Source organism: Cloeon dipterum, chromosome 2 (assembly GCF_949628265.1).
Source record: "Cloeon dipterum chromosome 2, ieCloDipt1.1, whole genome shotgun sequence".
Lineage (NCBI taxonomy): Eukaryota > Metazoa > Arthropoda > Insecta > Ephemeroptera > Baetidae > Cloeon > Cloeon dipterum.
The window spans coordinates 23,804,389-23,831,788 of record NC_088787.1 but is presented as its reverse complement, the minus strand read 5'-3'; the positions used below and the strand labels follow the sequence as shown (position 1 = coordinate 23,831,788).

Here is a 27,400-nt window from a genome sequence, read left to right as displayed (position 1 = left end):
TTGTATTACAGAGCTTCAGAAGATTAGGCACACTGAGAAAAATTTGCTTCTTCCTCTATTCTATTAGCGGGTTTCAGAACCGCAAAACAAGACAGATCAATAATATGTGAAATTAACATCTCTAATTGAACCAAAGATAGACTTCTGGATATTTTAGGACAGTACCTATTGCCTGAAAATATTTTTCCTATTAAATGTTGTAATGTACCTATGCTATTTCAAGAAGTATAAAATAAATTCTCGCAATATATAGTGGAATAAAAGAGGTAAAATTGATAGAAAACCAATAATAAAAGAAACGCAATATTTATTGTGCAATATTCCACATATTTACAGCGGAAATGTATTTTATGCTTGCTGAAATAGCATTGGTACATTGCAATGTTGCGTAAATTTAATGAAGCCCATGCGAGAGAAACAATCAGTGTAATATACGCAATGATGTCGGCTTTAGCCTTTTTTTGATAAAATTTGCATTAAAAGGTTGTATTAAGCGAAACTTACGTATGTGCTTATTCATATATTCGTATTTTATTTGTGCGAAGCATTCGTGCAGCAACAATAACAATAAAAATGTATAAATCGTCAATATCTCAAGTACATAGATTTAAGCCTCATTGTATTTTTCTCTTTTGTGTGTAACAAACCTCAATATGTCCGCTCACACCAATGTTATACAAGTTAGCACATTCAAATATCGCGAAATGAAACGTTGTACATACAAAAGAGTGAGTAGTGTAGAATTAGGAAAGCTGTACAAACGCTCTGATAGGCCTGCAATATTGGGAATATGATTCGGCAGCACTTGACATTGAGAACAAAACGCGAGCGTTAGTCTGGTGTTTGCCCCCGTACATGAATAATGGATTAGGTTTCAAAAAACATTTTCACATCAAAAGCGCATAACACGTGTGTTGTTTATGACGAGACAAAGAGAGCACAAATTCCATTTCCAACTCTGCGCACACTCGCAGCTTGTCTATATTGTGAACAACGAGAGCAAATCATATTTTATGCAAAGTTCACCTTTTTTAATGCTCGCCATCAACGAGTTTCTGAACATATTATGCAGGTTTGTTTATTACGTGTGTGTACGCGCGCGCTCTGAATACATTATAAAACACTCAGCTTTAATGCACGTTTTTTATGCATACTTGATGAAATTTGGACATTTCAAAAGACTCGATGCGAAATCAGTACAATACTTGAGCTGTCTTAATGTTTACGAATAAAAGCTCCTTAAAGTGTGTGTGTGTGTGTGTGTTTGTGAGTTGAGATCATCGCGAGTTTACGATTCCCTGCGCTGCAAAGATAAAATTTTAGGCGTTTATTTAACAATATCTCAATTGACAGAGGCTCACTTTTCTTTTCCAAAAGCAAAAACCAATAATTTGAATAGTTTATTGACACGCAAAGCATCACAGAAGGACAGTTTCATTGTGTGTTTTATCAAATCTCAACATCGCCGCATTCGCCAAAAATATCGAATGCACACACCGCAAAAGTCAGGAGAGAGTACATCTCAAGCAGCCAAAACAAGACTCCTTTTGGATGGAATATTATTTCTCAAGTGTGCTTTTTGCTTTCCTCAATGCAATCCCCAGTGGATTCCACTCCACTTTCGCTTTTCAGCCAACCCTCAACCCTTGTCGCAGCAAAATTCCTGCGGCTCCTCTGTACGCTGAGAGGAAACGCTTCCTTTGCCAAGTTTAGATTATTAGATCTGTTGTAAGTATCGAGTCAAATTCAGATGATTCAACCTGCCGGTCACCGGGACAAATTTGAGCTGCTCGTGTCCAGGATTTCGTCTGGATTGGAGTCGATTTCGTCCGACCAGCTCTCATCGGACGGCAGCACCCTGTACAGAGGGGCCAACCTCAGAAGGTGCTGGGACACGTCTTCTCGGCCCAACTCCTTTAGCTTTTTGATCAGCACACCTAAAGGTACAGAAAATGTCTTCAAAATAAGAACAATTTTTTAGCATGCTCATATTCAAGAAAGTAAAATCTGCAGTTAATTTTAAAAAAATAAAATCTATTAAGGAATAATGAAATTGGATGGAATAGAAAATTTTTCATGGCATGTGGACTAAAAGGAGAATCTAATTGGATTTTACAATTTGGTTATTCATGATCCTCGTAGCTGTCAAATGATGACGTGAATTTTTCAAAAAATAAAATATTATATAAGGTAAAAAGCCTTTTTAGAAAAAGTTTGCCCCTTTTTTACCATCCTGGAAAAATTATAGTTCAAATTTTGGATCTAGTTTTATCTAGTGGTTGAATGCCTGTAAAATGTTTTTCATGGAATTAAAAATATTGGAGATATTTGTTTACCTATATATACGCAATTACCAAAAAGCTTTAGGGATTTGAAAACAACATAGTGTTGACAATAAATGTCGTAGTTTTCCCGATCAAGAATACTCATCCAACAATTTTGGAGCTCTGAGTGTTTATAACTGGCATTTTTTTATGATTTATTCTTATTAGCTTTATTTTCCTAGTCCTTATCAGCTTAAATGAATTTATAATAAAATCAATACCAAAAAAAGGCAAAAAAGTAATTGTCCTCACCTATGGTGGCTCCCTTGTCTCTACCCCACTCATCGAGCAACTTGAGGGTGGGACTAGTAGAGGCAGAGGCGCCCTCGAAAGCGGCCAGACGCTCTCCGAGGCCGAGCTTGACGGAGAGCAGGCACCAGTCGCGACCCATGGCGTCCTGCGGGTCAAGCGCTCTGCTCAGGGCCTGGCGGGCGCTGAGCCCCAGGAAGGCGATGGGCAGGTCAGTACCCAGCACCAGCGACGACATCACTTGCGAGGCCCCGAACGCCAGTACGTCCAGCAGAATCTCCTGCGCGTTAGTGGCCGCGTTGCGCAGCTGCGCTTGCAGAGGCGCGTTGTCCGAGTCGAGCGCTGCCTCCAGCACGGCCTCTGACGTCCAATTGGCCGGCCTGACCGCGTGTAACTTCAATTGGGACGCACTGATCACGCGGTGCTCCAGGTTTAGTCCCGGGCTCACCGAAATCATTACCTGAAACGAAATCATCAGGGTATCATAAAATTGTTATTTTAATTTTTAAGAAATAAATAAACACAACCATAAACAAAATAAAATATACCAAGCCATTGGCTCGCACTGTTGAAGTGTACACTTCCAATGTGATTAATGCGATGTTTGGGGGAACGAGTGCGGGCTGATTTGAGCCTACATTTAATTCTCTAGCATTGCAATTATGTTTCCTTTCGGATTTGGGAGGGTTGCGAATGCTATCCGATCCGCTAACTTGCTGGTTTGCACCTTTCCAGCTTGCGCGCGAATTAATTTCAGGGGACGAATGTCTAGCATTTCAATAAATAATCCTGGTGCGGTGGCAGTTTTCTGGAAAGTGGGCTTCCTCAAATGAGGCCCGTGCGCCCATGTTTTATGTTCATGATATTATTGGGACACGGAGTTTTCCCGAGTTTTTCGCTACTAGGGGGTCACCCATCTCAAAAGAGGCAAAACGATCAAAAAGGGTTACCAGATTATTAATTGCATTGTTAAGAAGGAAAATTCAAGTGGTCTGTGAATGTGGTAAATATCAATTAAAATATCTACCAATTACTCGTACAGACCTGTTCAAACAACACGAGGATCTCTTCGAGGAAGTAGAAGCAGTTGCTCTTCATGTGGGACGGTCCTCTGACCTTGATCTCGACGTGGCCGCCCCGCTCCAGGGTTACCAAGCTCTCCAGCAGGCCTGAACATAGTTTTGAGCCGTGCAGCCACTGATAGAGGTCCATGTCAGGGTCACCAGCGCCTTGGGTGGCCCTGCGCAGTTGCACCTGGATGCGGGGGAAGATGCTGGCAAGAAGGTAGGGCGAGGTTCCGGCTGGTGCGCGAAACCGGTGACCGCAGTATACGCCGTCCACATACCTGGGATCCGCTGGATCCCATAGCCCATCGATCGTCTCCATGAAGTTGAGGCACGGGAATTCATACTCAATTTCACCATCATTGTCACACTGAAATTGTTTGCGTTGTTTAAGTCATCATGAATCATGAATGAGATACTTGAGCTCATATTTCACAAAGTCTTTTATAATTAATTTAATTTCAATCAGGTTTATCATAACCTCGAATCATTATTAGTTTTTAATCAAATTTAAAATTTACACAGCGAGGATCCATGATTCTAATTTGATTTAAAATTCATCAAAAACAAAATTTATACAGATTTTAGACCTATTGCGAGAGTTTAAGTCTCCGTTGCTTACCTGGACGCAACAGTCGAGCGCCTCAAGCACATGGAGCACCAGGTTAGGGTCGGCGGGTTGCGGGAAGGCCGAGTTGAAGTCTAAAGGGGTGTAACAACCAGTAACCCTTGCGGCTGCCATGAATTCGGGCGACAGCAATTGGCCCAGAAGTTCATTGCCAAGCCACCGCACACACAGGAATACCAGGCCCGATTCTCTCAACCACAAAGCCTAAAGAAATCAAAATTTGTGATCTTAAAATTTAATGAAACCTACAACAAAATTATTTGCAACATATAAAATGTTAAAAAAAATTAAATTTCATTGATCTACTGCTTAAAATAAAAAAATATACTTAATTCCTTCTGCAGTCATCAATGAGTTCTAATAGAAATTAAAAGTAAAGTTGCGACAAAAACTTTAAATTTATATTCTATTTTACGATTAAAAATTGACTTTTTGCAACTTATATGACGTTCTTATAGTTTATTTAAAATGAAAAATCATTAAAATCACTTTCAAAATTGGTAATAAGTGCTGGAGTTTCCTTTTTAATTATATAACAGTTTGAAGAAATATGGACAAACAAAATGGTGCAACCGCAACACTCAGCAACACAAAATCCGAAAATTCATGAAATTTTTAGTCTATCGGGAACAAAATGTGATAAATGCTTCTTTGGCAGTCAAAATAAAAATTATATTTAATTTTGCTCTTACTTCTCCCATGTAGCAGAGCTGGTGTAACAGCTCTTTAAGATGCTCTTCACCAGTCAAAGGGTTGACGTTAGCACGCACGAGTTGAATAAAACCGGCCCACTGTGCCACCGGCAGACCGCTGTGCGCCCTGCGCCACCCCTGTAGCCACTTGAGCGTGGCGTCTAAAAGGCCTGAAGTTCTAGGCACCAACTGCAATTCGCACCAAGCTTATTAGCTTTGTTGCCCGATAGCTTCTCGAGTTGTGTGAAAAATATGTTCAATGGAAAACACTCAAAGGAAACGAATCAAAATACGTTACATAAACACAGAAAGGAAACAATACACCGAAAAGGAAAAGATTATGTACAACAAAGTGGCTAATTGGAAGAATAAAACTCTGATTGGTAGTTTTCCACCTACTGTTAAAAAACAAGAATCTATATAGTTTAGGTAAAACATAATGGTAAAAAGAAATCAATGTCTTGTCACATGTAATAATGTGTGTATTTGGTGGGCAACTATTAAGCGACTGACTAAAAGGAAGCAGTTGTTTTTGTTGTCAAATAGATTTTATGTCGTGCACTTAACTCAAGTTCATCATCTACGTAATCCCTGTCTGACTCACTAACTGGCGTATACTCTGCCGACCCTGCTCGAGTGCACTGGCCGTCGCCGGGTCGATTTAATTTTTTTGACTCGACTGAAAGCGGCTGAGCCTGAATAACATGCAGAAAAGCACCAACACATTTGATTAAATGTCTCCACAGAAAGTGAGAGGAAGAGAGAATTAAAAATCTTAACTCGTGACCACAACCACATTCACACGGTCAGTTTACGATGCAAACACTCAAATGAGAAAAACATAAGACAGTCTGAAGTTTCGATCGAGGAGGGAAAAAACAAGGAAAAATTACCAGTGAGAACAAGTAGTTGCTAATGCTATCACAAATTCCATGCGGCGTGCACACAATGTCCTGAAAAATAACTCAGCGCGTAATTAAACGAAAATAAAAAAGGAACAGAAAGGATGTAAAATGCATGCTCAAGTTGTTAATAGTTAGTAAGTTAATTTAGCTTTGCGTTTTAATGCAGAGAGGAAGTATCTCCGCGCTAAAAAACAGCATTCCCAGCAAGCACCACTTTTTTAATTGATGACCCTTAATTTCGAATTAATATTTCACTTTTAAACTCGCGCATGCCACCGTAATTCTACCAAATTCAATTTCAAACCTGCAGCAGCTGATGCCGAGTGTCGTTGAGAATGGCCTTAAGCGCCCTGAGGCCGGGCGAGCCGGCCACATGGGCATCGATTACCAGGGGTACGGGGTGAAGGCAGAGGGCGGGGGCGGCGTGCCCTTCTAGCTGCGACAACAGCCACTGAGCCTCGCTGCTCACAAACTCGCCACTCTGCGCCTTCGGACAACGCGCGCTGTCCGCGTGCGTAAGCACCAACACCACCCTGATGGGCCATCTGCGGAGGGTCAGGTAGAGAGAAAATTAGGGCGGCTGTTTTTGTGCAGCATTCTGAACCTTTTTTTGTATGGTTAGCGCGTTGAGCTCGTTTTTATACGTAAATTGTGACCGCTGGTGGGCAAAATTGTTATATATAATCAGAGAGTCTTTCACACTTTGCAAAGTTGCTGATTTAATTGTAAAATAATAAAAAAATATTTTTTAATTTAAACATTATGACTAGTATAGAAAAAATTGTTAAAATAATTAAAACAATTTTGTAATTACATGCATACGTTTTTTACATTTTATCTTTATATTTATTTTAGGTGGCGTTGTTCGTAAAATAATAATTGTAAAACTAAATTATATTTAGTCGTATAAGTAATTAATAAATAAATTAACGTCTCTTAGTCAAAGTATCATATTATCATAAATCCTTTAAAATCTATACTTTATCAATACCATGTTATTAGCTATAAAATAAAAGTTAATAATGGAATTGGATCATTATTAATGAAAGAATGCATGATGGTCGTAGCTTACCGGGGAGCTCCACCATTTTTGATTGGGTCTTGAGTGGCAATCCTGGCTTTAAGGAAAGAGAGCCAGAAGAGGCACTGCTGCAACCTGGTGGCGGGTGGGTCGTCCAGACTGCAAACGACCAAGTGCAGAGCCGTGTGAGGCGAGCCCAGGAAGATGTGGTGCGACGACAGATACGCTTCTTGACCAGATAATTCCCATGCGCTCAGCTCGCCGACGCCAGCCACTGACAGCTGAAACAAATGCATTTTCACGTTGGAAAATTAGGCAAATCCAAAACAATGGCTAATAAATCAGGCGTCCCCCGCCGACCATAAATTTATATTAGTGGTGAAAGATGTTCCCATGAACTCACATTTCTGATGTCGACGCCTCTTGTGCCGTCGAGGGAGGCTTTGGTGTCGAAAGTTAGCTCTTCGGGCTTTGTGCTCGCCGTGACATCCATCTCGATTTGCGTTTTATTTGGTGAACTAGGACCTGCAATTTGTTTCCTATTTTGTATGAATGGCGATTGATTGCGAATGGTGACTGACGGGATAAAGCAGGGTATGGTTTTTTCAGGAATAAAACCCCTAATTATACTACTTGTTCTTCAATTTTCAGTGAATCCTGCATGATTTTAACATGGTCTAATTCATAAGATGCTATGAAAAGTACGCATTTGTATCAGATTTGAAGTAAAAATCGTTTAAGAACATTCTTTTTGGTTCTGCGTGAAACCCAGTAGGTCAAAAAGGAAACTACACAATACAAATTTAACCTTTTATATTGGGAATCTATTTTGTATTTGAGACAGAACATTGAATTTTTTTCAAACCAGAAATTGAAGCTGCGGGCGTTTTGCTCCTCCTGAAGAAGGAAGCAAGAAGTCCGGCGCCAAGCGTGTCGAGCAAGGTGGTTTTTCCAACACCGGAGTGGCCGAGCAGTTTGACCGTCAGTCTGCTGATTGGATGGGTGCCAGGCACTAATTGGCGGATGAACTCGTCCCGCTGCCGCGCCTATGAATTATTCGTGGACTGCTTTAGCGCAATGTGATCGGAGAAAAACAGCGAGCAGGCAATTCATTTGGCCCCTTTGATGGATGACGCCAATGAAAAGCTGCAGATAAAATTCAAATTCCACTCTCTTTGCACGCCATGAGCAATTAAATTTTAATGAATATGCACCAAGCTCTAAAGTCGATACGAAGAAGAAATTAAAAATTTCGTTACTCACGTTGCTCAACCGCGCTAGCAACTCTGCCGCCTCTTGGTGGCCGTGCTTCAGTGCTGTGATTTCAGCTTTTATTCCGTCTGAATTGCGCCTCTCCACGTCGCAGCCAGATAAACACAGACACCTTTAATTAAAAATGTAATTTTAATTCAATCTATTATAACTTGTATTTTGGTAATTATTGTGATGTAAAAAATACTTAAATTAAATTCATATTTTTTAAACTTATATAATCATTGATTTTCTTTAGTTCTTTCCAGACAGGCAATGTTTTGAGGTAAACATACAAATTTGCTCTAAATATGGATGGAAGCTGTCGAAGTAAATTGTGAATTGTAATTGTTGTGGCTTCCAGCCAGAAAAAAATACTTGCCTGACAATTTCGGTATGGCCTCTCCTTGCGGCAACGTGTAATGGCATTAGGCCAGCCTCGTTTGGCAGGTCCACCTTGCATCCGTAGGCACACAAAGTTTGCGCCACCGACAAAAGCCCTTCATAGGCCGCGACGTGTAGCGGCGTATCACCAACCTAAGAATAAGCGGTTTTTGTTTGATTAGTAATAGTCGTGTGATGTGTGATAGAAAGCGGTGGAAACGCTATTGATTGTAGATCAAATAAAAATAATTTAAGCTAAATAAGATGAGCAACATCAAGAGCTCAAAGAAGGATATTTCTGTGCGTGCTTTTGCTTCAGTATCGAGGAGACATAATTTAAAGTGCATTGAAAGTACTCCGACATGAATTGTGATGTAACAAGTAATTGTTAATTGGAGTAATGAGTGTGATATTTATCTTGACGATTTTAGTTATATACTATTTTAATGCATGTTATATAATATTTTATACTTATTGAATATTCATATATTTACAGTCCAAATTTGAGGCATTAATAAAAGGCATTCGAAAGATTTGAGGAATTTACTTCAACCATTTCCCTCAGCATACATGTAACATGAGAAAATATTACGAATTTTTTTTAAATAGGAGATTTTCTGGTGCCTGCTGATAAGCAAAAATTAATCCTTTTATATAAGACTAAATAAGGAAAAACAAAGTTTCTGAGAAAAATTAGAAGTCAGATTATTTGTTCGAATCCATTTATAAATAACCTATCTCGGTTGATGTTTTTAATTTGAGGATTTTATCATAGTCTGTAATTTTCTAGCTCGTTCATGTTGCAACAGAGCCCGTTTCTCATATTTATCATATATCACAACGTCCTTTAATCTCAATTAGAGCCTCTAATTTGCGTTAATTTCAGCCTTGGTATTGCAACTCACCCAGTCTGGAGTCTCGAGGTCGGCGCCGGCGTGGAGCAAAAGCAGTGCCACCCTTGAGTGGTGGCGCCGCATTGCCAGCATCAGTGGCGTCGCTTTGTGCCTTTTGTCCTGCACATCGAGACTCGCGCCCGCATCCACCAGCCGACGCACACATTCGCTGTGTCCACGTGCGCTCGCCGCGTGTAGCGCTGTTTCTCCCTCCTGTTGAAGTTGAAATTGGATCAATAACTAACTTACATCATTTGTTGTTTTTGAATTTACCAGATCTCGATGATCCAGGTCCAAAGGCAGCAAGCACAGGGCACCAACTACTGACGCGTGTCCGTAACGACATGCCACGTGCAGACACGTTTCTCCCAGCTGCAATAATTTGGAAGAAAAGGTAAATTTGATTTTGGGGTTAGTTCTCATTTTAATTTTACTGTAAAATACATTTTCTATATGCAAGATTTAGTTATCATTTTAAACTTCTCCATTTGCATACAGTTTGCAGGTTAGGTCGGTTAGAATCCGAGTCTTATAACTAGAACAAAAAAGTATTTAAATTCATTTTAATAAACAAAGTTATTCAAAATGGATAACAAAATTAAAAAAAAATGTCCTGGAATGTCTTCCAAAGTGCACCCCACGTTTCTGACCATCAGAAAACTCTTTTGGCATCGAAACGCTACTGTTCCAAGAACTCGTTCCTGCTGATTGAACACTCGTAATAATGTGGAGATCCGAGAAATTACGTTAGTCGGAATAGGAAAATGAAACCCTCCCACTTTGGCATGGATGCAGCTCGTGTGGCCAAGTGAGGCTGCGGCAATAATTTCACTTTAAACGGCGGACACATAAATAAGCGCTTTGTTTCGCTGCCAGAAGAGGAAATTCCGCGGGCAGCCAGTGTGCGCCGGGGCTGCGATTTATCTCGGCCAATGGGGAGCGAAATTGGGGTTGCCAGGCAGCTGGATAAATTGCCGGATCCAAAAGAACGACTCAATTTTCCCCTCTTCAGCTCGCATTACAAATTTCGTGGGTTGAAATCCTCCACCTTTTAGTGCTCTATTTCTGGCTTTGTAATTCTCTTTCAAAGCCTTGAATTAAAAGTCTACATATATGTGTATGATCATTCTGGCCTTGCACCTAAATTTATTTCTGAATTTGTGAAATACATAGCAATAATTATTATTAAAATAAGAAAAATGAGATTTTAATATTCAGTTCTGTTTGGTAGCAATACCTCAATATTTATTTTCTATCAAAATCACATAGAAGAGTCGCAACCAACAAAAATTGTACAAACTAATTGGCTTTTGAGTTGTGAGAAAAAAATGAGTACGAATTTTCATTGCAGGCTGACCTTGTTCTGGGCGCCGATCTTGGCTCCAGCGGACGCGAGCAGCCTCACCGCCTCCGCATTTCCTTGGCGAGCTGCCCAAAAAATGGGCGTCTCACCCCTCGAGTCGCCTGCTTCGAGTTCCGTGCCGCCAAGCAGGCCCTCCAGGTTCTCCTTGCTGCCCAGGTCGGGCGTCTGGTCAGGGTCGCTCACCTCTGTCACTTCCGTGATGACCGTGTTCATCGCCTCGTCGTCTGTCTCCTCTTGCGTCACAGAGTCCTGGTTAACAAAAATATTAACGTGATATATTATTGAGAACGGGATGGATTACTGATGCTGGTTTACAATGATAATATTACCCCAAATTTATTCGGAGGTGTTTAATGTGGAATATTATAGCGATATAATATATTCTCTATTAGCTTAATATTAACGCAGAAAGTTATCTTTTCCGTCAGCAGCCGGAAAATGATATGCCAATGAGACGTGCACGCGACACGCCAGCTTTTAATGAGCGTTTGGGGCGTGAAAGATAGTCGGTGGAAGTTTGAAGAAAATCGACAAGCTCGAGGAGTTTCTGTTTATGGCTTATGTACACCAGAATTGAAATTTCTTTCAAGGAAACAAACAACTCATAATAATAATAATGCTACCCTTGATCCAGATTCCAAGCATACCGTTCGTGCAAGGCTGTGAGTCTTAATTCCCAAAAAAATTTAAAGTTCATTTTTCACATCCCTAAGCGAGCACTCAGAAGAGCGGTTATTTACGACGCGAGCGTCTTCCGGTGTGCATTTTCATAGAATTTTTACAAGCCCAAAATCGATTCTTCTGCAATATTTTCGGCCGGCAACAGGAAAAGGTGGCTGGAAAAGAGTCGTTCAACACGCGGCGAAAAGGTAAATAAACAAACTGGATTTAAGCAGCACGCACCCGTGCTTGATTAGCAGCAGGAGAGAGAGGTCTCGAGGTTAGGCAGCACGTTATGCACGAGACGCGTGCCGGCTGCATAATAACAGACATAGAGTGCACTCCAGTCTACAATAGTTGGATTATCCCTATATCAACGATATATTTAACCGATTTTGCAACATTAATTCAATTTTTATTTCCTTATCGATCGTTCTCGAGCGGAGAAAGTCACAACTGAAAACCTGAACACAAAAATGTTTCACGAGCATTTTGATTTTTTTATATACATGTGAATACAAAATTACCCTTTTGAGAGTATATCAAAGACAAATCAATTAGTCTATATACAACATATAAATAATTTAATTATAAAATTTCCCTTTCTTTTTTCTTTCCCTTTCTTTTTCATCTATATACCTTTCATTTCTCATTTCCTATCCTCACAATGTAAAAATCTAGTCCCAAATAGGATATCCCCTCATCTAATTTTAAATTTTCAAATTGCCAATAAATTATCGAGGCACCAAGGTGAGTTTCAACCTCTGCGATCCGAAAGTTTTACAAAATTTGTGGGGCAGGAGGTGATTGGGGTGACGAGAGGGAAAGCTACCTGCTGGCTGAGCACGTCAGACGCTAGTTCGACCATCTTGGGGGAGGCCTCGGCCGAGCCGAGGGTGGCTGCCGATGCTGCTGCTGGCTAAGGGTTGCCCTGCGAGTGCATGCCGACCACGACGAGCTACTGCACCACCATCTGCGAGAAAACTTTCTCGCGTTTGCGGGACGCACGGGGGCCCGAGGGGCGCGAGGATAACCACCCCTGGTGGCCGAGGGTGGAAGCGACCGGCCGGCGTGTGCGCGCATCGATCCGCGTTCCAAACCCCTACTGCCACCCCATCCACACCGATGCGTGAGTCTTTACATGATTTTTTTCTCCGCGTGTGTGCAACTTGCATTGACCTCTTTTTTGGTAGTAAATGATTCGGCCGAGAAAACGTGTACGTAAATGCCAAGCACATTGAGTATGGGACAGGCATTTGCTCCTTTTTAACATTCATATCGCATTGCAATATCGCAATTTATATTCAATATCATTTTTAGGTATGATATATATATGATATTTCAAGATTGAACTGAAGCAAAACAAAAGTTTTGAATTTCTAATAAGAATTAAATAAATTTCATAATAAGTTAAATTTTTCTTCTCGTTTTTGCAAATTAGATTTTTTGACAGTTAGTCAAAGCTATAGACAAAGTGAAAATGAAATTATTCAGAGATTGTAAGCAAATAGTTTTTCATGCGATATTATGTGAGACGCACTTTGGTAGACGTTTCGTGCTTTCTCGAGTAATTTACGGCTTAAAATAGAAAAATATTACTGCGAATACCACTTTGTTCAAGCCGGGGGCAAGCGCGATTTCTGGGAAATTAGTTTTCCAACCACGCAGGCACAATCTATCGTGAGAGCCTCTTTTCTCTCTTCCGCACACACGGACGGAAAAAGACATCTATCAACATTTCTCGTGTGTGTTCTGCACACATGTTAGGCCGGGGAAATGCGCAGACAACCCTGCTGCACAGTGCACGAGAGAGCAAGCTCGGTTTTATAATTCAGCAGACCCCACTTAACAACCAACCAACGCCAGTGGAACTTGATCTCGACGAGAGGCAGGAATGGATGCTAATTTGCCATTCTATTTCGGGCGAATTTTTAACATTTTGCTCCGTGCCAAAATGGTTTCCTCGTCCAAAGAAAGGTAAGATAGAGGAGAAACCAAAGTTGGAAAGATTCATTGGCGGATGAAACTAGTTTGACGTGGTGTATTGCTTTTTGTAAATGAAACGAGCGGAGGCGTGCACTTGACATTGATTTATCTTGTCTTGCCTGCTCTACGAATCAAGCCAAACAGACAGTTGCTGGGTTAGGGACTGGAATCTCCGCTCCTTATTAGGGATCATCTGCTTTGTACACCGTTTTTATGTACAACCCGTTGGGCAACTCACGCCGCTTTTCTCGGCTCGACGAATGTTTGGAAACCAAAGCACGACATCCAAACATGGACGTATAAAATCTCAATGCTTAAAGGTGAGCTATGAAATTCTTTGTTTTCGTGAGGAAGAATAAAACTCATTGTCAAGAGCAAAATTCTGGTTTTAAGAATGAGCCATTGTGATATTTTCATTAATTTAATTGAATTCTCTTTTCGTATATTTTTTCTATTTTCTGATTTCAAAAAGGTAATTATTATATTTTACAAAATATTCTAAGATGTCAGTGTATAGTTGCATTAATCCTCTTTGACAAGCACTTTGTAAAATAGCTCCAGAAGATGACGAATTTTCAGGCTTGTGAATTTTTGTCAAACGAAAGTTTTGTCACTGGGAAGGTGCGTGGCGCGAATACATGAGATTTCCTCAGATTGCTCTCATTTTATTTTTCTCAGCAATTATCACGATGTTTTCTTTCAGAACAGTGTGTGCATGGATTTTTTGGGTACGAGTAAAGTACTGCTGAAAAAAATAGCAATGGAAAGTATGCAAAAAAAGGGCTGAAACAGGTCCAGTACAAGATGCAAGCTTTTTAGATAGCCATCACCTTATTATTAATCATTTTTTAATGCACACAGAGTCGAGCAAAATTAGACTGTTTTTCATATTTTACTGAGTGTCATTTTTTAAGTATTTACTTTTGTATCTTTGATTTACGCACATTTCGAGATTTCAAATATCTCAAAATTTAATAAATGTTTCATGTTTTTGTAGTATGCCTATTTAAAAATATAATGTTTTTTTCAATTCTGTACAGTTGTGCTTCTTTTATTTTAGCAGTATATGAGGTTCAAATATTAAGACCATTTCAGCGCAAGCAATAAAATTCCGGCTTAAAACTTAGTTTGTTGGAGAGGGAGCTAATCCAGATAGTAAAAACATACTTCTTACCTTTTTCCTTAAAATGTCAATTAAGGACGCAATCTCTTGTCCACTCTGGCGTGCGGCGTCCGACCTGGGATCAGGGCTGTCCAGGTCGGTGGTTTCCTTGCTGTCCAGGCTTTGGCACTGTTCACTGTCACTACTGGTCAGCGTGTTGGGCATGGAGGAGAACTCGGTGGACACGTGACCCGTCAGTTCTGTCTCCTCCCGCTCACCCAGCTTGTCGGCACTGCCATTAAGAGAAGCATCCGGGTGCAAATCGTTCACCACTAAATCACAGATCAGGTTCGGCACCAATTCGAGCATCACAACTTGGCCCTTGTTCTTCTCGCACACTATCTCCTCTTGCACGAACTTCTCCTCCGCTGTCACCTCCATTTTAGACAAGGTGCTCTGCAGATAACGCGATGCTGATATCACATGGTACAAAGTCTGCAAAAATTAATTTTTATTATGTAATTAATTATAAATGAAAAATTTAAATATTTTCTTTAAATAATTAAATTTAGTTTCTTTATTTAAAAAATATTAAAATAAATTAGCGCAATATTTGCTCATAAATACGAGAACAGAAGTGCTCCTTTTTAACTTTTCAAAAAATTGCATCAATATTAATTAGACTCAAAATGCTTTGGAAATATTCAAACACTTTATAGAATTTGAATTAACATTTGAATCCACATCATAGTACACAAACCAACAATTTAAACTACATTTTTTTTAAAAAATTTTGGAAAATAAATTTTATCTATGGCTGTTATAATTTGTAGTTCATGGTATGTAGTTTAAAAATTTACCTTCCAATGACTTCCAAAAAATTTATTCTTCTTATCAACGACAATATTTTCGACGGTTTCATCCAAATTGACTTCGGTTTTCAACCAGGGGTCCTCTAAACACTGCAATGCACTTGGACGCTTCCTGCGAAGAGGGGTAAAAATTGTTATTTAACGCTACAAACATTTCAATCATCGAAGTTTCACCTTGCGTCTTGCACCAAAATGCGGGTTATAAACTGGATGGCTAAATTGGATACGTTTTCAAATCTCTCCTGACTCAGGTCGAAATCGCCCGCCACAATATTACAAAAGGTCGACTGCTTGTCTTCGCCCAAAAAAGGCGAGACACCGGTCAGCCTAAAACAAAACCTTTTTATGAGCACCAAGCCAAGCCAAGGACGAAAACAACGCTCTTACAAAAGATATGTGATGACTCCCACAGACCAAATGTCGGTGGCGAGTGACAAAGGCTCGAAATTGACCGCTTCCGGTGCCAGGAACTCTGGCGTCCCTTGCAAAGCTCGTTCTGTTCCGCCAGACACCTCTCTAGACAGTCCAAAATCAATCAGTTTGACAGTCCAGGGTGGCTGCTGACCGGACACCATCACGTTCTCAGGCTGCAAAATATGTTATTGTTAAAGTTGATCAAATATCACGGAGCACAGAATTTTTTTATTAGTAAACTATATTTATTAAGTGAGAATATTTTTACAGTTTGATTATAGCCTTCACAATAATAATAATAATAATAATAATAATAATAATATCATTATTTCTAAAAAGACCTTTTGCACCTCAGCCTGTTTTTAACGTTTTACGTTTCTTCAATAAAATTTGTTAGTACCTTCAGGTCGAGATGGGCAATGCCCTGCGAGTGCATGTAGTGCAGTCCTTGCAGCACCTGGCGGACAACGTCTCGGCTCTGCGCCTCAGGCAGATTTCCGCCTCTAGCGACCAACACCTCCTCCAGCTCACTCCCAGCCACTCTGCACTCGCAAACACACACAATTAATTTTGAGCGCTCTATGCTCCGCTGCCTTTCGCACGCTGCTCGAATTCGCACCGTGCATTACAAATTGCGTGTCAAATGGTCTAATACACAATCTCACGGGTCCCAACAGCAGCACTTGACTCGCACTTTGTTTCAAGTCGAAATCAAAAGGACATGTATTATTATTCCTTTTGCATTTAATTCCATATACTAATTGGCTTTTGAGGAATTATCCCTTATTCATATAATCTGAGAAAAATTATTGAAGCTTTAATTTCTTACGATTAGCTAAAGTCAGTTTGATTTCAATTCCTTCATTTGCAATCAATTTGTTCTCGTTACGTGAATATATTTAATTTAAGTTAATTAAGTTAGCGACAGACCTTTTTTATTTAATTTCGTGTTTGTATTTTTCATAAAAAAATTGCTAATTTAACTTACAGATTTACTGTCATAAAAGTTAGCATGAAAATAATATATTTTTTCATATTTTTGAACATCTGAAAATGCGCAGCTTCAATATTTTACTAACATAACTATGCAGTTTTGACAAGTTACTTTTTGCCGTTTTTATTGGCTGTAGTGTGATTTTGATACCACTAAAATGTAAAAGATAGAAATCAGTCTTTTTTATTAAAAAATTTTAGCTCCAATTATGCGAGCTGGACTATCAAATCTTTTTTCTTTTCATTGCAAATTAAGTTGAAATGTAGCACGTTATTTAAAGTAAAATATTCCATGTAGACTTACAATTCGAGGATGAGGACAAAATGCTGCGCCTGCTGGAAGGTTTCATGCAATCCGACGACATTTGGGTGGCGCAAAGAGGCGAGAACAGCCGCCTCCCGTCGCTCGTCGCCCGCTCCTTTCCGCCGCCTCCGCACCAGTTTGGCCGCAAACGTGCGTCCCGTTGCCTTCTCCACCGTTCGTCGCACCACCGCTGACTGTCCACTGCAAATACGAATTCTAAGTTTGAGAAATCCTGCTTAAATTACAAATATATTTAATTTTGAGGTCAAATGGTGTCTGATAGCTATAAATGTGGCTTCAGCTCATTAATTTGCTGATTCTGAAGGAAAATAATGATAATAGTGACGATTAATTTCAATAATTAATATAATCTGAGCAAAAATGTTTTTCAGAGGTGTGAAGATTTTATTTGTAGATTAAGATTGCCCAGCGAATTGAGATGGACCATTTATTTTTGAATTAGTTTTTTTTAAAGATTCTACATTCAACTTACTTTCCGATTTCCTCGCCGACTTCATAATATTTCTCAAGGGGGTCCGTGCAGGGCTGCATAATAGGTCATGCCGCCCCCGCGTCTGCCTCCGGCTAAAGTGAGTCAGCGTCTTCTCCTCTGCTCAGCGTTCGCGTTCTGCTGCCAACAAACGACACACAAGCAGCTTCAGAGAGTGAATGAACTCGGGCGCCGCCGGCTTTTTGCTGCCCTCACCTCCACGCATTCTCAAATATTATTTTATCGTGTTTGAATGGCAAATGCGAGGATTCATTCATTGCTTGCGAATTGTTTGCTGGTCGATTACGATTCGCGTTTATCAATTGTTGGTTCAATGGATTCAAAAGACGACGACAGCGGCGAAAACGCTCGACTGACTTCAACTCTCTTTATTTATTTCCCGTTCATTTGTGTGTCAAGGATATCGCAGCGGTGCATGAACTCCGTCCGACAGAAATGCAATCCGACTAAAAAACTTTTGAACGTAGTATTCGTCTCATTCAATTTCTTATCGTGTTTAATACGAATCATTGTTGCCAGTTTTTCACATAACATGCGCTTATTCTTAAATGAAAAATTACTATATCGGTTGAAATCTTCGCGTTTGGTCTTAATATACATTGCTTTCATTATGACACTTCGGTGATTCAATTATCACTTATTGCATTTTATATTTTTAGTACAAAAATATTTGTCATATTTGCTCTTTTAAAAAGTTAGCATTATTACAACAGCAGACAAATGTTTTGTACTGAAAAACATAAAAATTACTTATTTAAATGAAATATATAACTATAAATTGAATAAAAAATGTAATATTTTAAATAAAAATTTAATAATTTACTTAAAACAATTTTGTTTAATATGAATGATTTATATTTTGTATAATCCTTATGTGTTATTGTTTCGAAAAAAGTTGAAGTATTAAGCGATTTTTTTGCACTGGGACAGAGAGAAAACAGCAAAGAAAGCACCTTTGATCTTTATGCATCAGTGGCCGCAAGTTTGAGTGGAGCTGGAGAGCATAATGGACCGCTTGCTTTTTGCCCGCGATCGTGCATTCGAGGCGCAGATTTGCCGCCGGATTAGCCGTGCGCAACACAAAAGACGGCGGGCAAGCAGAAAGAAATTGATCGTGAGATTCCATTTCGGTCCAGATCTCTTTCAGGCTAATCGTGCCGCGCAGAAGATACTGTTCCTATGCCGTCAGCGCGAGGAGAAAATTTGTGTCAAGCCGCCAATTTCCACCCCGGCTCTTCATATTCAAGAGGCGCATGCCGATGAAATATTAAACTCGAAGGCACGCACCATCGGCTGAGTCAGCAGTGAAAGAGACGTGGGACCGGCTCGCGCAACAACATCCAGTACGGCCAGTTACCAGGGTTGCCATCCTTCGCTAAAAGACTATACAATATCTATTCTCGGAAAATTATCTGAGCATTTACTGGCTGCCCAATGTCAGAGATGGCAAAGGGTAATTATTATTTAGTACATAGCTAGTGACTCAAAATGCTGATCAAATAGCTCAACGGGTTGGGAAGCGCACCATTTAGACACTAAACTTGCCATTCCAGGGGCTTTAGGGGCATGTCTGGAGTTTTAAACAAATGACCCCGGTGTGAGGATAGGCGAAAACATGTTCACATTGGGCCCAAGCTCCTCTGCGACGCCATGTTAACCGCTCAGCAGTGATACTGGGACCCAGTAGGCTCATAGCCCACGAGGTGTGCTAATTAAAGGTTCTATAATAATATTTATAACTTAAAACAATGCTACTTTAAAAAGAGAACTAACTCAAATTCCTGATGTCTATACACTAAAGTATAAATCATAAAAGGTACATAAACATTACAGAAAATACTACTTTCATTTCATAACTCCAATAACAGGTCAAATTACATTATCGAGATTCAATGTTGATGTCAAAATTGTTACATCATAGAGAAAATGACTTTTGTAGTGTCATTGAAACTGATGGCCAGGCGGATAATAACAAAAATTGCAACTAATCCGACCACTTGACACACTACAGCCTCAATAGAAAAATCACAAAATGTGGAACAGATTAAAAGGTTTAGCCTATTTAGCAACGGTCTGCCAACTACAAAATGAAAAGTTGATGTATTTATTGCCATTTTCAAAATCAAATAAAAAATAAGAAGAATAATTCAAAATGAAAATCTTGGGGGCTCATATGGTAAAATTGATGTAAAAAATCGTTGATATCTACCAATTTATGCGGCTAATCTGGACCAGATGGCAACCCTATTGTTGCAGACAAGTCACTGACTCACACACAAAGAAATCGATATGCACGTTTTGTATCTGAATACAATCGCAATCTGTTCGCCTGCTCCGCGCACACCACGTTCCCATGGAAAAATTAAACGCAATCTCGGCTTAATCGCGAAAAAAGATCACAAGAGAAAGACAATCACAGTCGTTATTGTTGCCGATTGGTTATCTTTTCGCGACGGAAAGCCTTTATCGATGACACGTTTTTGAGCACCGCCAATAAGCCGGAGAAAAGAATAAAATTTTATTGCTTTCCGGCAGTATATCACTGCAAAATTTTTCTTCTGCTTTTTACTTTGAACATACTTATTTATCCTACTTTTGTCGTTGTTCTCGTTATTTTCAAAGCTGTTCCTATTACCATTAATCTATCCAAGAATTTAAAATGTTTCTCAGGATTTAATTTGTAACCTAAATATTCTCTTTTAAAAGAAATTAATTTTTAATAAATTTTAATATTGCGCGCAGAAATATTTATGCTCAACGACACAACATTGTACCTACACTCGGTACGCGGAAATAGGCATTTTAGTGTGATAGCTCTCTCGCTCCATTTACAGTTAATTCCGTTCCTATGTACTTTACATGTTGTTGTAGTTTGATTGTGACCTCCCGGGGCAACACCAATTCGGATATCACGCTCTCGCAAATTGTTTCACACACGACTCTCGCGTCTTCATTTTGGCCGTGTATGTGTGTTGATGTGCAGGTCCGTTTCCCGCATTAGCACGCGAAAACCTGCGTTTCGCTGGGGAAAACAGTGCTTTGAACTCACTTTGACGCGTACTCTTGCCTTGTACTCTCTCGTGTCAGACACAGCCGGGCTTTCCGGATATCTGGTTGATGTAATTTCAAGTCAACCGGCCATAATTATAAATTCAACTCATGAAGAGTAATTTAATGAGATCACATTTAATTTAGTTTTTGGGAGTTTATGATTGCGTCGGTTTGAGAAACAGACTGTTCCTAAGCCCCGATTTACCTGCCCCATTTGGAAAGAAATAAGAATAATATGCGTTTGTTCCCGTTCCTAAAATTGCTCTTTTCGGTGCTGCCGTTAACATCACAAATTTTTCCTTTCTCCGCTATTGCTATTGCACTCTCCGTGTGTTTATTAATGATTTCGAGCATTCGTGACTTGGCATTCCGAGAGAGGGAAATCGATTGGTACGTGTGTGCTGTATGAGAGAGCGCGCAAGAGACATAATATAATCGAGAGAGAGAGAGAGATTTCATATTTCAGTTGTGCCTGCTATGGACCTTCGTAAATTTTGATCAAAGCTCTTTGGGTCATATCTCCCATTGATTCTTTCTACGAGCCCCTTCCTTCTTTTAGCAAAAAAGAGAATGAATAAGCCCTTTTTGAAGTGCGATAAACTCTCGTTGCACATATTGAACGATTCCTCAATATGGATTTTTTAAATATGAGTTTTTTAATTTCTTGCGCAAGCAGCTAACACATCATGAACTGTCACTGTCATTAAATAATAAATTTATTCTTGATTCAATTTGCGGCAGATTTGAGTATTTTTTCTGATGTACTAAAATTAAATCTAAAACAAACAACAAAAATCGATAAAGAGTTTAATTTTGAAATTAAAAAGACAAATAATGCTTTTTGAAAATTAACTATTTTTCGTAAAATTGTTAAGTAAACTCTACTTAAAATATAATTATTATAATTATTATTATGTGTTAATTATATAACACACAAATTTCCTAAATGGATAATATTTACTTACTACAATTTAAAAATTGGTTAAAGCTTCAAGTGTCACAATTATTTGATTCAACTAAAGCCAAGAGTTGTCCGAGCATTTGCAAAACTTGCCAGTTAGTTTCTGCGTGGTATATGACTTAATAGTTTTAAATGTTTAAAATAAAATTTGGATTTTGTAAAAATTAATCTTTTGTTGTAGGAACGCAGGGCTTAAAACAATTTAAAGCAAAAAATGTTCACAATATTTTGCGTGGGTAAACAAAACCGATCAAGAAACTAAATCAGGTATTCTGCACCTGACGTGAGATGAGCTTTAATCTTATCTCCATCCGCGGCCGGTGCGGTTCTCGGAAAATCGCGAACTAGCACCCCCCGGCGCCCCGGCCGACGCGTGGGGCGCAACCCCGTGGACTCACCTGCATGGCTCAGGGCGGAGGAATCGGCTGGCAACCGACGACTGGAATGCGTCTGGGGTTACCTGAGGAGATCAGCACTCGCAGCAGTCGCAGCACGCAGGTAGGAGCGCGAGGTCGATAATGAGCGTGCGCAGCCGGGTCACGTGACTCGCCCGCCGCCGCGGCCGCCGCGATATCAAAGCGATTGAGTGAGTGGCACTACGGCATAAAAAATGAACGAGCTCTGCTGCCTTGCGGGCTGTTGGCTGGTTCAGGGCCTGACAACGCCGCTCGCACGCTGCCCATGCTCACCGCCAGCCAAGCTGACTGCCTCCAATGCGAATGCACTCGCGCTGCCGCTGGTGCACAGCCACGCCGCGTACCGCCGACACACCAAAGCAGCTGCACTTCCGTGCCCAGTTTTGACAGTTCGGTAAACACAAACAAAGAATTTCGAATGAATGAAATGAATTTGAACAATTTTTTATTTCAATCGATTTTTATAACTATATAATTTTTATTTAAGAAAAATCAAGATACCTTATGACTAATATCAATAGCATATATTATATTATCTGTTTTCAAAAATTTCATTTCACCTTGACATGCATTTGTTTGCCGTTTGCGTGCATCGCCTCTTTTATTTAAAAAATAATTTGTGAATCTGATCTTTCACATTTTACAATACTTGCTGCTCTAAATTAAGTTTTGAAGGCTAAAAAATAACGTCCTTTGATCGTGTTGCTTGGAGACACGCTAGAAAGGAAATTTACTTATTTATTTTTATAATGCATTATTTTTAACCTATTTGAATAACCGTCATCGAAATGAAAAATACGGTGTTAGAAGGTATGAGCAAGTGAGCAAGTGCAATTAAGAAAAGACAAAAATGTAAGTAATTTGAGACGACACTTAATTTTGGAGAAGGTTAACTAATCAAAATAAATATCACTATCTGACAAATATATTGCATGAAAAAATAATGAATTGCAGAGCTGGACTTGAAAATTATCCCCTAATTTCATTATCCCCCAGCACCTACAGTTGTTTTAAATACTAAGCCAAAACTACCAAACGTTCCTCTTAGTAACGGGGTCCAATTGACAACTTTAATTTTATTCATATGGAGCAATTTTAGCAGTATCACGAGGAAACACTTTCTTATTATGTATTGGCAAATGCTCTGTTAGGTATTGTTGCTCAAGAAGACGGTCTCAGGATGGTGTCAAAATGTAACTCCTAATAGCACACGGGAGCAATTATTAATTTGTTGAATTTTGATGTTCTGGATTCGCTTTGGCCCAATCTTTCTGGTCAAGCATTGTTGTATTAAAACAAAAATAGTTATCTGTAAAACTAGAGAGTATAATTATCACCAAAGATATAAAAACAAAATACTCCGCGCGCATTGCAATGAATTCGGTCTGTTTAATCGCTAGCTTTGTTGCCTTTTACTCATCGTTAATTTGTGACTTTGACATGTACTATATTTGTACTGAATTTGTATTATGACATGATGAGAATAAACAAGAATATACTCCATTCTGATCATTTTTTAAATTTCCTCAACTCAGGGCCAGCCAATATGAAGCATGTTTGTAGCACATACAGCTCTTGAAATTTATATATAAGTGGTGCATAATAAGTCATTTCTCGTGAGAACACATTTTAATTAAATCAGTAGAGCGAGCAGAAGCGAGAGTGCCATTTCCTCCTCACTCGCCAAATTCGACTTTCAAAACGAGAGAACAATGAGTAATGTTCGTCTCCGTTATAGAATAGAACAGACGCAACGCACAACAGGAGCGAATCATTTTTCTCGGACGCGTTTTGTATGCAAATCACGGGCTGACCGTGTATCATTTCGAGTTCTCGGATCCTCTCTCTCCAGCACTGCAGAGTAATAACAGGCCTGGCGTTAAATTTATTTCTCGGCAGAATGCAAATTTCCTGTCTTTATGCCTATTATTTTCCGCATCAATCAGAGCGCAGTGAACTCTCGGCGCGCTGGATTAAACGCATGTAAAAACAAAGTGAAGCAGCAACAACTTCTTAGCACTACAATTTAGTCATTACTAGACGTGCAAGAATGAAAAGAAGTCCATTTAGACGTGATTGATCTAACGGAGTTCAAATCACTTTGTTTCTTATTTAGAAGCGTTTTCAAGGACATTTCGAAAACCATTATGTGAGCATTGTTTTTTCAACTAGAAACAAAAACATATTTGCCATATAACAATGAGTAAGTTGAAAGAAAAATAAAATGTTTTTAGTGGAAAAATAGAAACAGACAAACTAATTTAAAAACATATGAATGACATGAATTTCTTAGAGTTTAAATTAAGAAATATGGCTGAGAGGAGCTATATTCCTGTTCAATTGCAAACCGACTTTTAAATAAAACTTCATTATTCTAATCATGCTTTAATTAATATAGAAATTAGACGAGCGGGAAGTGAAATTAAAAAGTCGTTCTTAAACTTGACAAACTACGTAATCGCGTAAGAAAAATTTAATCCTTATCAGCGCTAAAAGTTGTTTTTACCAATCCGAGGTTGAAACTTTTGAAAGATTTTTGCTTCCATTGGAATCATTAGCCTGCGTAGACAACCAGCAAAATGAGTGAGAGCTTTGAATTCAGCCGGAACAACGAACTGTTGGCACTTTACGCGAAAAATGCCTCGATTCTGGTATTCAAAATGTTTGGCGTGACGGCACTCACCGCTAGGGCTCGATTTGCTACAAGGGTATGTTGCACATCAAATGACTATTAACTTATTGATTACGATCACTTTTCAGAAATTTCCCAGCATTGAAGACGCGAAAGCTTTGAATGGTTCGTTGGGAACCGACGATAAAATTGAGAGGAGAAGAAGGTTTAATTTGCGTTTATTTTAAACTCAAATTCATTATTGACTCTGATCCAAAACAGGGCGCATTTGAATGATTTGGAAAATATTCCTTCCTTTTTGTGCATCTCGTTCCTTTATCTGCTTACCGAACCTGAGCCCGAGGTAGCAAAGACGCTTTTCTGGACCTACACAGGCGCCAGGGTCATCCACACCCTGGTCTATGCTATCAAACCTGTGCCGCAGCCAGCTCGAGCACTTTCTTTCGGCGTCGGCCTCGGTATCACCTGCTACATGGCCGGGAAGGTTCTCATCCACTTTTGCTCTCCGAAATAAAATTCCCCAAACCTGGCTACAACTGAAAACTAATGTTTCTTTGGACCCATGTACCCTCTAATTATGCTGGATTTTCGTTTGTGGACTTTCCATTATCTTCTTTACTACTGATAAAAAACGAGATAGCGCAGCTAGGGTGACAGCTAAAATTTTAGTCGACCCGTTGCACTGCCTGGCCAAAACAGCATGGTTTTCGAACAAAGCAAGGACAATGCGGACAACGCTCTGCTTGCGTTGTACGCCATTAACGCAGTCACCTTGATCATCAAAATGTTTTGGGTCACCACCTTGACCTCCAAAACACGAATTTCCAAAAAGGTTGTAGCCCTTATTTGATAACAGAAGAAGAAACAATAATGTTATTTAAATCCACTGAAGGTGTACGCAAACACTGAAGATGCGAAAATTTCCAAAGGAAAGGTGGTGTTGAACGATCCTGATGTTGAGAGAGTGCGAAGGTTTGTAATTATTCAATAGGATTTTGAAGTTATAAAATTAAAATTTCAACAAACAGAGCTCATTTGAATGATTTGGAGAACATTCCATCTTTCCTAATCGTCTCCTTTTTGTACATCCTGACCAACCCGAGCTATGGGTTGGCTTTTATCCTCTTCTGGGGATTCACCTTGGCGAGGATTGCCCACACCGTTGTCTATGCTGTTAGACCCAAGCCCCAGCCAGCAAGAGCAATCTCCTTTGGAGTTGGACTTGCCATCACTTTTTACATGTCGGTTCGAGTCCTCAGACACTTTTGGTAGAATTTTTTCAATAAAAACTTTCTAAGAACAAAAAGCACTACCCTTGGTATTTAATGTGGCTATAACCTTGTCTATATTTTACGCAACAGACAACGAATTGATGCTTAGCATTTTCTTATCTCAGAATGCTATCGTAAACTGGGCTTTAGTACAATCAGCCGCTACGAAAGCTTGCAGTGATCAATATAGTGCAATTTTGGACATTCTGCAGTGAAGCCATGGAAGAAATCTTGGAACAGGCGCAGCGTAATTCGGTTTACGCATACAATGCTGGGTTGCTCGCCATTAAAATGTTCATCGTTGCCTTTTCCACTGGATTTGTCCGCGAGAAAGAGAAGGTTTATTTCAAATTCACATTAAATTTTTTGAACCCATAAAAATGCTATAATAGTTGTATAGTACTATCTTTTATTAAATTAAAAATATTAAAGAAAATTATTTTTCAAGGTTGTCATCAATCCCGAGGATGCCAAAATTTTGAAGGTTACGGATCTAAGCAACGAAGAGCACCCAGCCGTTGCTAGAGTGAAAAGGTTTGAATTTTTGTTGCCTTTATTTATACCTGCTTATTTAGACTTTCCATTCAAATTAGGGCTCACCTAAATGATTTGGAAAATATTCCAATCTTCCTAATTATTTCCTTAATGTGGGTCAACACAGCGCCGGACATAGTTGAGTGCCATGTCTTGATGTGGCTATACACCTTCGTCAGATACGTTCACACCGCCGTGTACGCGTACTATCCTGTGCCCCAGCCTGCTAGGGGAATCTGCTTCATTACCGGAGTTTTGATTACGCTTTACATGATCATCAGAAACTTCATTTACTATGCTGATTTCTTTTAAATGTAATTGATAAAAATAAATTTTTGTAATTGACGTTCTTACACTGGAATGATATGTCACACGATCATTTTAATCTGTGAAACATTGAAGCATTGATCCGCAATCTCTCATCTGAAAGATAAAAGGATGAGGTGTGTAAACGTGTGTGATTTTGCTAAAAACTAAATTATCTCTTTTCGTAGTAGATGCTAGATTAATCTTAAAACTATAATGCAGTAAGAAAGTTCAAGTATATGCTTGAACGTTACATAGACAAGCTCATCAATCGATTGCCACTTTTGATGAAAAATTTCACTTTTTGAGTCTATTTTAACGCTAAGGTTGGCAATTCAAAGATTATGTATCTAGGTTTTAATTATCAAGAGTGACAATGTGGCTAGCTAATATATATATATATATATATATATATATATATATATATATATATATATATATATATTTATTTATTTATTTATTTTTGCAAAGCAATACAACTTATTACAACAAATACACTGATGCTATTTAATATAGCAAGATAACTCTATTTAATACTTTAATATTCAAGTTTTGCGTGATTAAATTGTGTCTTAGTTACTGTGACCAAATCTTAATGTTTACAGATAATTTA

The 27,400-nt window shown here is 39.2% G+C and overlaps 4 protein-coding genes across 6 annotated transcripts; 3 read left to right on the top strand and 1 right to left on the bottom strand.

Moving 5' to 3' along the window:
- Positions 1-509: 509 nt before the first annotated feature.
- On the bottom strand, positions 510-22,336 carry LOC135935251 (death-associated protein kinase 1-like). 3 transcript variants are annotated; one of them, XM_065477436.1, is made up of 23 exons: positions 22,027-22,336; positions 17,599-17,736; positions 17,106-17,306; positions 16,209-16,350; positions 15,782-15,981; positions 15,569-15,721; positions 15,383-15,506; positions 14,595-15,017; positions 10,769-11,023; positions 9,685-9,783; positions 9,424-9,624; positions 8,517-8,671; positions 8,147-8,267; positions 7,749-7,929; positions 7,287-7,408; positions 6,935-7,164; positions 6,167-6,407; positions 5,851-5,910; positions 4,958-5,146; positions 4,260-4,469; positions 3,618-4,007; positions 2,577-3,033; positions 510-1,937 (listed from the first exon to the last, which is right to left on the bottom strand). In XM_065477436.1, the coding sequence occupies exons 2-23, from the start codon at positions 17,655-17,657 to the stop codon at positions 1,768-1,770; spliced, it is 4,383 nt and encodes a 1,460-aa protein (XP_065333508.1). In that variant the 5' UTR covers positions 17,658-17,736; positions 22,027-22,336; the 3' UTR covers positions 510-1,767. The 3 variants fall into 3 exon arrangements, with proteins under 3 accessions (XP_065333508.1, XP_065333506.1, XP_065333509.1); XM_065477434.1 differs by having other exon boundaries at positions 17,599-17,733; XM_065477437.1 differs by lacking the exon at positions 5,851-5,910 and having other exon boundaries at positions 17,599-17,733.
- A 2,248-nt stretch (positions 22,337-24,584) lies between these two features.
- On the top strand, positions 24,585-25,219 carry LOC135937274 (microsomal glutathione S-transferase 1-like). The gene is made up of 3 exons (XM_065480396.1): positions 24,585-24,752; positions 24,805-24,881; positions 24,938-25,219. Exons 1-3 carry the CDS (start codon positions 24,624-24,626, stop codon positions 25,188-25,190), a joined length of 459 nt encoding a protein of 152 aa, XP_065336468.1. The 5' UTR covers positions 24,585-24,623; the 3' UTR covers positions 25,191-25,219.
- Positions 25,220-25,279: 60 nt separating this feature from the next.
- LOC135937275 (microsomal glutathione S-transferase 1-like) lies at positions 25,280-26,002 on the top strand. The gene is made up of 3 exons (XM_065480397.1): positions 25,280-25,508; positions 25,569-25,648; positions 25,705-26,002. Exons 1-3 carry the CDS (start codon positions 25,377-25,379, stop codon positions 25,946-25,948), a joined length of 456 nt encoding a protein of 151 aa, XP_065336469.1. The 5' UTR covers positions 25,280-25,376; the 3' UTR covers positions 25,949-26,002.
- Positions 26,003-26,046: 44 nt separating this feature from the next.
- LOC135937273 (microsomal glutathione S-transferase 1-like) lies at positions 26,047-26,852 on the top strand. Its single transcript, XM_065480395.1, has 3 exons — positions 26,047-26,286; positions 26,396-26,481; positions 26,541-26,852. The coding sequence occupies exons 1-3, from the start codon at positions 26,167-26,169 to the stop codon at positions 26,791-26,793; spliced, it is 459 nt and encodes a 152-aa protein (XP_065336467.1). The 5' UTR covers positions 26,047-26,166; the 3' UTR covers positions 26,794-26,852.
- The last annotated feature ends 548 nt before the right edge of the window (positions 26,853-27,400 follow it).